The sequence below is a fragment of the Stegostoma tigrinum genome, chromosome 11 (assembly GCF_030684315.1).
Source record: "Stegostoma tigrinum isolate sSteTig4 chromosome 11, sSteTig4.hap1, whole genome shotgun sequence".
Taxonomy (NCBI): Eukaryota; Metazoa; Chordata; class Chondrichthyes; order Orectolobiformes; family Stegostomatidae; genus Stegostoma; species Stegostoma tigrinum.
The window spans coordinates 65,887,638-65,899,576 of NC_081364.1; the positions used below are offsets into that span (position 1 = coordinate 65,887,638).

At 49.2% G+C, this 11,939-nt stretch overlaps 1 protein-coding gene across 1 annotated transcript in view; it reads right to left on the reverse strand.

The window, feature by feature from the left end:
• LOC125460234 (E3 ubiquitin-protein ligase RNF123) overlaps positions 1-9,903 on the reverse strand; it is a 334,824-nt gene extending 324,921 nt beyond the window's left edge. The window contains exons 1-3 of the mRNA XM_048547433.2: positions 9,788-9,903; positions 8,339-8,452; positions 1,201-1,285 (exon numbers count right to left, since the gene is read on the reverse strand). Of these exons, the coding sequence (XP_048403390.1) occupies positions 1,201-1,285; positions 8,339-8,420 (167 nt within the window). The 5' untranslated portion in view covers positions 8,421-8,452; positions 9,788-9,903. The remainder of the gene's footprint in view (positions 1-1,200; positions 1,286-8,338; positions 8,453-9,787) is intronic.
• Positions 9,904-11,939: the final 2,036 nt, after the last annotated feature.

Below are 11,939 nucleotides of genomic sequence, written 5' to 3' on the forward strand. Positions count from 1 at the left end.
CAGTGCTCCAACAGTTGCGATGATGTTCACTTGGGTGTCGATTATAACCCAAGGTTAGGCTCAGCTGAGACTAGCCAGGTGCTGGTATTGAGACTGATTAATGCTCTTAATGTTACTAATTAGTCTTGGATTAAAGAGTGGTGCACTGTGGATTTCCATGCCCTGAAAGGAAATTTTCAGACTCATTAGCAGAGACAGTGTGACGAGTCTCACAATGTATTATTCGATTAACCTAGTCTGTGCTGTTTATGTTCCTTCACTACTTTAACTCACTTTTAACCTTTCTACAAATCCTCTTTTATCTCATTTCACCCAGTAATGCCATGCTACCAGCTTCCTGCAATGTCACTTCTGCTGATGTCTTTGAGAATATGAACAGCCAGTGTTGGCAACCCCACTCAGTGAGTAACCCAGAGTATGCGACACTGTAGTCACTGAAACTTTGCCTCTTTCACTGGGAATATCAAATCTCCACCTTCACGGATCCAGCCCTCCAAACCTTCTCAAAACTGCTCTGACTTTGAATGCCTTAACAACTGCTCATGTGCCGGTAGTTAAAGCTCTTCTTTCAAGACAGAGTTCCCAGCATTCTTGAGACTGCTCACAAATGTTTAATTACTAGCACAACTTCAGCTTTTAACCAAACTTACAGCTTCACAGAGCTGCCGCTGTTCACAAGCCTCTTCTTGCCCAACTGCCACTCTCTAGCAGACAGCTTCATTTCAACTCCACTGAATTGATAATTCTGTCAGGACTTCCCCAAGCCCCAGTAACCCAACAACGGTCTTCCCTGAGCCCTAACTGTAGGAAGGCAGCTAATGGCAGCACTTTAGCTGCATGGAGCCTCTTCATTTCTCTCTGGCTAACTCACTGACGAAAACTGACTGACCAGCAGGCTGAAATAACAGCTTTGACTTTCTCTGACCAACTAACTGGATCCTGCAGGCTCCACTTTATCATGCGTCTCATCCTAGGGTCTCTTTTTTGCATAACTGCCAAGCGTTTCCTGATCTTTGTAGCTTCAACAGGGTAAACTCAGATAGAGCACACCATGCTGACATGCATGCGCCAAGGCATGCCAGGATTTGGAGTTCTTGGCCTCCTCTCCAACACTACACAGAAACACTCATGAGCTCCGAGCACGTGAAATCTATGTTCTGTTGTAACAGGAGATAGATGGACACTAATAAACGTAGTTACCTGGACGATGCAGACTGTTGTGTGTTCTCAGAGCTGGGAAACGCATGGTGGAGGTAGTTGCTGAGAAGTTCGTCATTCACAAAACCTACATCATCAAAAAAAATGACATCAGACACAGTCTCTTAGATTGTGACAAATACTGAACACCAAACCACGTGGATAGGGTCTAGAAGGGTTTAGGCCTGAAATGTCAGACTTGCTGCTCCTCTGATGCTGCTTGCCCTGCTATGTTCATCCAGCTCTACAACTTGTTATCTCAGATTCTCCAGCATCTTCAGTTCCTACTATCTCTGAAGATTCTTAGGGTGCGTGATAGGGTAGATGAGGAGAGGTTGTTTCTCCTTGTGGGACAGTCTAGGATCACAGGGAATAACTTCAGAGTAAAAAGCTGCCCATTTAAGACAGATGAGGAGAAATTTCTTCTCTCAGAGCATAGTGAATCTACGGATACCACAAAGGCTGTAGACACTGGGTCTTTAAATATATTCAAAGTTCAGACAGATTTAGAATAATGAGGATTATGAGTGTGAGGTAGAAAAGTGAAGTTTCAAGTTGTCAGATCAGCTATGATCTCACCGAATAGTGCAGCAGACTGGTTTGGCCAAATGGTTAATTGATGAAGGTTACAGCTCTGGAATGAAGAAAATTTCCGACTTCAAATGACCACTTGTGTGAAAAATGCTTCTTGATTTCCCTCCTAAGTGCCCCACCTAATTTTCTAATTGTGTCCTCACATCATTGATTCTGCAGTCAAAGAGAATAGTTTTGCTGTATCTACCATGATGTATATTTTAATACCTTCAACAATTCGATCAGATGTGTATAGTTCACAGGTACTGGCAGCCCTCCAGTACCTCCTCCAAGTGCCCAACTTTAAATAGAGGCCTTAGTGACAGGTATCAAACTATTTAATTACAGAGACATCATAATCAACATCAATTGTGTCCTTGTCTCACCCATACTCTTCCTAACTTCAGTCACTGCATAGCAATCAAAACCCAAGAGAAGCCATGCACAGCTGTCTAACTACCAACCAAGCTGAAAAGTCCACTAACTGGACTCAGAATGTGAATTGAGCATTGGTCTACATGGTTCAGTATCACACTGGGCAGACTGTTTACCTAATAAGGGGAAAAGGGAGCTACAAAGCACTTCTCAGCATGGGTTTCTGAACCAGCTCTAAGAAAATGACCTCACTTTACAAATTTCTGACCCAGTCAGAACACAAACGGAGTTGACTAGTGCTGCCGTTATTTAAATGCCACATGACAGTATATTTCCACCGCTTTTATACCTTCAAGGCCACACATGGCTCACTACAATGTCGCATTCAAAACTGCATTTGCCACAATGTAACTCTCCCCCTATTGTAATTTGGCATCCATTAAATTTATTCCCAGGACTTCATAAAATCTTTTACCTCATGCTTGAATATTACAACAGCACTCAAGTTCCTTCCTGAAGGACTCCACAAAAGATGGTGGGAAACTGCAGAAGAGATTGACCTCACATACTTAAGCCAAAAGGAACAGAGACACCAACACTGTCCAAGAAACCAGTAGCCTAGAATCAATAACAATGCTGTTTTTCTCATATATTTCACTGAAAGGACCAGGAGCACATTTGTTGACTTATGCAGTACTTATGGCACGGTGTGACACACAGACATGGTGCTGAAACTTTCTAAAATCATATGCTGGATGAAAACCCAACAATTAATCAACTAAGATAATAAAATGTGAGGCTGGATGAACACAGCAGGCCAAGCAGCATCTCAGGAGCACAAAAGCTGACGTTTCGGGCCTAGACCCTTCATCAGAGAGGGGGATGGGGGGAGGGAACTGGAATAAATAGGGAGAGAGGGGGAGGCGGACCGAAGATGGAGAGTAAAGAAGATAGGTGGAGAGAGTGTAGGTGGGGAGGTAGGGAGGGGATAGGTCAGTCCAGGGAAGACGGACAGGTCAAGGAGGTGGGATGAGGTTAGTAGGTAGCGGGGGGTGCGGCTTGGGGTGGGAGGAAGGGATGGGTGAGAGGAAGAACCGGTTAGGGAGGCAGAGACAGGTTGGACTGGTTTTGGGATGCTGTGGGTGGGGGGGAAGAGCTGGGCTGGTTGTGTGGTGCAGTGGGGGGAGGGGACGAACTGGGCTGGTTGAGGGATGCCGTAGGGGAAGGGGAGATTTTGAAACTGGTGAAGTCCACATTGATACCATCCACATTGATACCATATGGCTGCAGGGTTCCCAGGCGGAATATGAGTTGCTGTTCCTGCAACCTTCGGGTGGCATCATTGTGGCAGTGCAGGAGGCCCATGATGGACATGTCATCTAGAGAATGGGAGGGGGAGTGGAAATGGTTTGCGACTGGGAGGTGCAGTTGTTTGTTGCGAACTGAGCGGAGGTGTTCTGCAAAGCGGTCCCCAAGCCTCCGCTTGTTTCCCCAATGTAGAGGAAGCCGCACCGGGTACAATGGATGCAGTATACCACATTGGCAGATGTGCAGGTGAACCTCTGCTTGATGTGGAATGTCATCTTGGGGCCTGGGATGGGGGTGAGGGAGGAGGTGTGGGGACAAGTGTAGCATTTCCTGCGGTTGCAGGGGAAGGTGCCGGGTGCGGTGGGGTTGGAGGGCAGTGTGGAGCGAACGAGGGAGTCACGGAGAGAGTGGTCTCTCCGGAAAGCAGACAGGGGAGGGGATGGAAAAATGTCTTGGGTGGTGGGGTCGGATTGTAAATGGCGGAGGTGTCGGAGGATAATGCGTTGTATCCGGAGGTTGGTGGGGTGGTGTGTGAGAACGAGGGGGATCCTCTTGGGGCGGTTGTGGCGGGGGCGGGGTGTGAGGGACGTGTCGCGGGAAATACGGGAGACGCGGTCAAGGGCGTTCTCGATCACCGTGGGGGGAAAGTTGCGGTCCTTAAAGAACTTGGACATCTGGGATGTGCGGGAGTGGAATGTCTTGTCGTGGGAGCAGATGCGGCGGAGGCGGAGGAATTGGGAATAGGGGATGGAATTTTTGCAGGAGGGTGGGTGGGAGGAGGTGTATTCTAGGTAGCTGTGGGAGTCGGTGGGCTTGAAATGGACATCAGTTACAAGCTGGTTGCCTGAGATGGAGACTGAGAGGTCCAGGAAGGTGAGGGATGTGCTGGAGATGGCCCAGGTGAACTGAAGGTTGGGGTGGAAGGTGTTGGTGAAGTGGATGAACTGTTCGAGCTCCTCTGGGGAGCAAGAGGCGGCGCCGATACAGTCATCAATGTACCGGAGGAAGAGGTGGGGTTTGGGGCCTGTGTAGGTGCGGAAGAGGGACTGTTAATCAACTACAACAGTCACAGAAAATGCTAGAGAAACTCATTATGTCTAGCATCATCAGTGGAGAGAGAGAAACAGTTAAAATTTTGAGTCCAGTATGATTTTTATTCAGATCTAATCAACTCCATGGTAGTAATCAACCATGCAAACATTGGTGATCAACAGAAATCAAATTAGTTGTCCAAATGTAACCAATAATGGGCTCTTACAGGGATCAGTCCTTGCACCAGTTGTCTTCAACATATATACCAGTGATCTCCCTCACAGCAAAGTCACATGTATTGATAACTTGCCCAAGTCTTCCAGATTGAAGAGCTTCAGAAAACTGATAAAGCAGTTTATGCCTTAATGAAGTTCAATGAAGGTTTACGTTCTCTCTGAACCTTTTTCATTAAGTGGAAAGTTCCATCGAAAACTGTCAAGACAGTCATTTCTGCCTTCTACCTGTACAAATCAAAGGCCAAAGAGGAACCACATGCTCAGTTCTGTTGCTGACCACTCTTCCATGATCCAATGTTAATTATCTCCACTTGTGAAAATACACTGACCGACCATCTTGACAGGACCAAGGTCAAGATGACAGTGAATCTCATACAAGAACTGGCAGGTAGCATCTGGGAGAGCCAACACACTACCTACCACTTCACTCACCCTGGTTTGCCCACCAACAGAATACTGCACAGAATACTGCACCATCAAACCCGCAGACAAGGGTGGCGCAGTGGTAGTATGGCGCACTGACCTCTACATCGCCGAGGCCAGACGCCAACTCTCCGACACCACCTCCTACCGCCTCCTCGATCATGACCCTACACCCGAGCACCAAACCATCATCTCCAACACCATTCACGACCTCATCACCTCAGGGGACCTCCCACCCACAGCCTCCAACCTCATTGTTCCCCAACCCCGCACGGCCCGTTTCTATCTCCTTCCCAAAATCCACAAACCTGCCTGCCCTGGTCGACCCATCGTCTCAGCCTGCTCCTGCCCCACCGAACTCATCTCCACCTATCTGGACTCCATTTTCTCCTCTTTGGTCCAGGAACTCCCCACCTACGTCCGTGACACCACCCACGCCCTCCACCTCCTCCAGGACTTCCAATTCCCTGGCCCCCAACACCTCATATTCACCATGGACGTCCAGTCCCTGTACACCTGCATTCCGCATGGAGATGGCCTCAAGGCCCTCCGCTTCTTCCTGTCCCGCAGGCCCGACCAGTCCCCCTCCACCGACACTCTCATCCGCCTAGCTGAACTCGTCGTCACACTCAACAACTTCTCTTTTGACTCCTCCCACTTCCTACAGACTAAGAGGGTGGCCATGGGCACCCGCATGGGCCCCAGCTATGCCTGCCTCTTTGTAGGTTACGTGGAACAGTCTCTCTTCCGCACCTACACAGGCCCCAAACCCCACCTCTTCCTCCGGTACATTGATGACTGTATCGGCGCCGCCTCTTGCTCCCCAGAGGAGCTCGAACAGTTCATCCACTTCACCAACACCTTCCACCCCAACCTTCAGTTCACCTGGGCCATCTCCAGCACATCCCTCACCTTCCTGGACCTCTCAGTCTCCATCTCAGGCAACCAGCTTGTAACTGATGTCCATTTCAAGCCCACCGACTCCCACAGCTACCTAGAATACACCTCCTCCCACCCACCCTCCTGCAAAAATTCCATCCCCTATTCCCAATTCCTCCGCCTCCGCCCCCACGATAAGACATTCCACTCCCGCACATCCCAGATGTCCAAGTTCATTAAGGACCGCAACTTTCCCCCCACAGTGATCGAGAACGCCCTTGACCGCGTCTCCCGTATTTCCCGCAACACATCCCTCACACCCCGCCCCCGCCACAACCGCCCCAAGAGGATCCCCCTCGTTCTCACACACCACCCTACCAACATCCGGATACAACGCATTATCCTCCGACACTTCCGCCATTTACAATCCGACCCCACCACCCAAGACATTTTTCCATCCCCTCCCCTGTCTGCTTTCCGGAGAGACCACTCTCTCCGTGACTCCCTTGTTCACTCCACACTGCCCTCAAACCCCACCGCACCCGGCACCTTCCCCTGCAACCGCAGGAAATGCTACACTTGCCCCCACACCTCCTCACTCACCCCTATCCCAGGCCCCAAGATGACATTCCACATTAAGCAGAGGTTCACCTGCACATCTGCCAATGTGGTATACTGCATCCATTGTACCCGGTGCGGCTTCCTCTACATTGGGGAAACCAAGCGGAGGCTTGGAGACCGCTTTGCAGAACACCTCCGCTCAGTTCGCAACAAACAACTGCACCTCCCAGTCGCAAACCATTTCCACTCCCCCTCCCATTCTCTAGATGACATGTCCATCATGGGCCTCCTGCACTGCCACAATGATGCCACCAAAAGGTTGCAGGAACAGCAACTCATATTCCGCCTGGGAACCCTGCAGCCATATGGTATCAATGTGGACTTCACCAGTTTCAAAATCTCCCCTTCCCCTACTGCATCCCGAAACCAGCCCAGTTCATCCCCTCCCCCCACTGCACCACACAACCAGCCCAGCTCTTCCCCCCCACCCACTGCATCCCAAAACCAGTCCAATCTGTCTCTGCCTCCCTAACCGGTTCTTCCTCTCACCCATCCCTTCCTCCCACACCAAGCCGCACCCCCAGCTACCTACTAACCTCATCCCACCTCCTTGACCTGTCCGTCTTCCCTGGACTGACCTATCCCCTCCCTACCTCCCCACCTATACTCTCTCCATCTATCTTCTTTACTCTCCATCTTCGGTCCGCCTCCCCCTCTCTCCCTATTTATTCCAGCTCCCTCTCCCCATCCCCCTCTCTGATGAAGGGTCTAGGCCCGAAACGTCGGCTTTTGTGCTCCTGAGATGCTGCTTGGCCTGCTGTGTTCATCCAGCCTCACATTTTATTATCTTAGAATACTGCTGCTCAACAGGTTCAGGAACTGCTGGACCAACAAGGTAGATGCCCAGCTCCAAGCAATGATGAAGATTACTTCTCTGGCATCGAGAGAGCTTCTGTTACTTCCTATGCTGGCACACATTGAAATCCACAATGTCTATAACAAAAATATCCTTTGTGAAGGAGAACATCACCAAATAATAAAGCACTCTACTTGACACAGTCGCACAAGTAAAATCTTCACACTTGTCTGAAATCAAGCAGTCTTGACTGGAATACCATCATACCCTGTAAAGTGGTTACAGACCTACCTCTGGTCGGCAAACCACTTGGTTAATTTCAAAGATTTCCAACTGCAACCTGGTGATGGATCCCACCTAGTGAAGTCCCAGGTTTCAACCTCTGGTCATCTAAGTCAGACCATCGCTCACAGACCGCACACCTAACATGGGAGAGCCACTCCTGATGGCATCACAACTATTCACACTGCATCAGCTGAAGCCGTTAAAAATAACATCAGAGTATACTTGCATTTCCTAGCCTTGCACAACCTTTGCACGTAGGGTGAGAGCGTTACTGTTGAGTCGGGGCTGCCACCAATTAGATTTCGGAGTGCTGAAATCCAAACATAGTTGCCAGCAACATGGGATTTCAATGGGCTTACAATTGTGGGGAATGCCACCAAGTCATCGATTAGTGAAACAGGAGACAAAAACACATTTCCCATCCAAGCAGTTTCACAGGTCACAATTCCATCCAGATACATTCAGTTGTTCAATTTGCCAATCTTTCACGTTATTTTTAAGTACTTCCCAAACAAAGTATACTTCTCTCACAAACTAAGTAGATATAGGATGTTCACACACACATCACAATTAGGATCACTCAGGCTGTCCCAACCCTTGATACCAAACATACCTGTGACCTTTGGTTTTTCTGTATCAGAGGTCAACCGATAACTTCTCCTGGAGTAGGATGTGCTGGTGCCTTTAGACGTCATTTTCCAAATTAGTGTCTCTCCAATTTGTAAAACTATGTAAAAACAAATTTAGTGGAGGAAACAGCTTCAGTATTTTCACTCCATGTTCTGAGATGGCTGCCGTTATCTATTATTCAGCGTGAGCTTAGCATGTGCCCAAGGAAGATGGTAATGTTAGTAGCAGATATAAGAAAGTTATTTCAAAGACCAACATTTGCTTGACTACTTGCACTGAAAGGCAGTGAGCTACCCAAAGGATAACTGGCCAGATAAGAACTGAAAACATAAGGCAGCAAGTGAAATCAAAGTAAACTTAAGAGCAAACTTTGAGAATTAGCCTACTGGGGAATTAGCATGAGACGAATCGTAGGAAATAGATCGCTGATTGCCTCAGTTCAATATGAAAGACACTCCAACATCAGCTGGAATTCTCTATCCGAAAGAGCTGTGGAGGATTGATTGTTAAGTACATTGAAGATGCCTACATTTTTAAAAATTCAAGGGACACAGGGACAGTAGAGAAGAATGATATTGAAAGATGTCAGCCAAGTCTGGAGGGTGTCGGTGAGATCTGGAGATCAAGTGTGAGTCACAGGGGTCAGTGTGGAAATTAGGGGGTTAGCATGGTTGGAAGGGTGGTAAATGTGGGGACTGGAAAAGTCAGCATGCATCTGGAGGGCCACTGAGTAGTGAGGTCCATGTGATTAGTTGGGGGAGGTGATGTGAGTGATCCAGGAGCCTAGGTGAGAGGGGAGTGTTGGGTGTGGGCTCAGAGTGATGCAGGAGCCTAAGTGATGGGGAGAAGAGGGTCATTGTGCTTTGGTGGGGGGCAGTGTCAGACTCGTGGAGGAGTCACAGAAAGGAGAGGGTCAGCAATTCGAGGAGATCAACTGATTGCAGAGCTTCCAGGAACGATGGTGAGGTGGGGCAGTGATTAGGGGCAAGTCAGTAATTGGGGGAGGGGGGAGTCACTGAATGGAGGGAAGTCAGTGATGGGGTCAAGAATGGAAGCAAGTCATGTGTTGGGAGAGGGGTCAGTTTTGGGGGCCAGGTCAGTGATGGGGGAGGGGTCAGTGAAAGCAGGGAAGAGTAAGTGACGGGGGTGTGGAGCGGGTGGGGTAGGAGGGTGAGTTAGTGGTTAGTGACGGTGGGGTGGGGGCAGTAAGTGACAGAGGTCGGGGTGTTGTCAGTGACGAGGGTGGGGGCGGGTCAGTGACGAGGGTGGGGGCGGGTCAGTGACGAGGGTGGGGTGGTGGGGAGGGGTCAGTGACGGGTGGGCGGGGTCAGTGACGAGGATCTCGGCCCCCCCCGACCTCTCATTCACTTTTAATCTCTCAGTTTCCCTGTCGACAGTGTTCCGGTTTCGGATGGGCCTCGGTTCCGCTGACCTGTGCTACCCAGCTTGCGCAGACCCCGGTTTCTCAGAGAAGACCCACTCTGTCCCGACTTCTCCTCACGGACCCGCTCCCGTCGCCGCCATCTTCAGTCCGGTCTAAAGCCCGCCGCACGCATGCGCTGCGCCCATAGGGCGGAGTCGGTCCCGACCCCGCCCCCAATGCCCCATCTCCAGCTTAAATACGCCTCCCCGATCATTTACCCCCAGCTTAAATACCCCGCCCCGATCAAATACCCCTCCGCTTGCTCAAAACCCTTGCCCCGCTTAAATACCCCTACCCTGATCATATATCCCCCGTTTAAATACCTCGCCCTGATCAAATACCCCACCCACCTGCTTAAATACCCCTCCCCTGCTCAAATACCCTTCTCCTGCTTAAATACACCCCCAATCAAGTGCCCTTTCCATCCACAATACACCTCCCCCTGTCTAAATTCCCATCCCCTGTTCAAATAGCCCTCTCCCTGCTCAAATACCGCTCCCATCCACAATAGCCTCCCCTGCCCAAATACCGAACCACAAATACTCATCCCCTCTATAATTCCCTTTCACAAACACTCCTATTTCAAATATTCCTCTCCCTCCCCAAATACCACTCTCCATCCACAAATACCAGACTCGCCATCCATAAATAGGCCATCCCCATCCATAAATGTCCGATCCCGAAATACCTCTCCCCATGCCTAAATATCCTTCCCAAATACCACCTCCCTAAAATTCTCTCTCCAACCCCAGACCTCCCTTTCCGAGTTCTCTTCTCCATTCCCAAATACCCCCACTCCACAAATGTCCCTCACCACCCCACCAAAGACACCTTCTCTTCCCTACCCAAATACATTGACTGTAGCAGTTGGAATATTAAATAGATTAAATTGGTAAATACATTAGGTCGTTTCCCCAGGGTAGTGGAGTACAAAACTAGAGGGCTAGGCTTAGGGAGACAGAGGGACCTATGCAGAAGGTGGTTTGTGTGTAGAATGTGCTCCAGAGGAGGTGGTGGTGGAGGCTGCTGTAATTACAACATTTAAAAGGCACCTGGATGGGTATATGAATAGAAAGGGTTTAGAGGTATACTGGCAAATGGGAATAGATTACTTTATGACATCTGGTCAGCACGGACAAGTTGGACCAAAGGGTCTGTTTCTGTGCTGTACAGCTCTATGACTCTCAAGTGCCTCCCTAGCCAAATCCACAAATACCCTCACTAGATCACCAAATATCCATCCCTCCCCAGATACCCCTTCCATTCCTTATCATTGCCCCTCCTGAAATACCACTTCACATCCCTCCCCAAGTATCCTTCCCTATGCTCCCTGCCAAATACCCATTCTATTCCCAAATACCCATTCCCATCCCCAGCCTCAAATACCCCATCCAATAACACCATTCCTAAATACCACTTTTACTAAATATACCCTCCCCAAATACCAATTCCTCATTCACAAACACCCTCTCACCAATTCATCATCCCCAGCCATATATTTCCCTTACCCAAATGCCCCACCCCATCCACAAATACACCATTCTCAAATTTCCTCCTAATTCACAAATATGCCCTGCCCATCCACAAATACACACTCCCCAAATCCCCTCCTCAATTAAACCGTCCCCAAATATTTCTCTCCATTCCCAGCTCTCTTTTTAGCTACTGCTTTCCAAATATGCATCCCCATCCTCAAATGCTGCTCCAATTCCTAAGTAATTCCATCCATAGGAATCCCTCCAGCCCATCAAAAACATCTCCCCTCCCCAAATCCTAATCTCTGTATACCACCACCCTACGCCAAACACCCCTCCCCATATATGCAAATATCCTACCCCATCCCCAAATACTATTCCCCATCCCTCGCCACTTATCCCTCCCTACCCCCAAAGTTCCCAGCCCCCTCTCCAAATGCTTTTCCCTCATCCAATTCCCAAATAGCTATTCCTCCCAACCTCATGCTACAAATACCCTTTACCTTCTCCTCCCTCTTCACAATAGCCAACTACCTCTCCACCATACCTCTTCCATCCCTGACTTCTCTTCAAGTACCCCTCCTCAATCTCCTCCTCTCCCTCTCCTCGTGTTACCTTTACTTCCCCTCCTCAAATGCCCACTTCCACTCACAAATAACCGCACCTCAGTTACCTCTCCACCAATG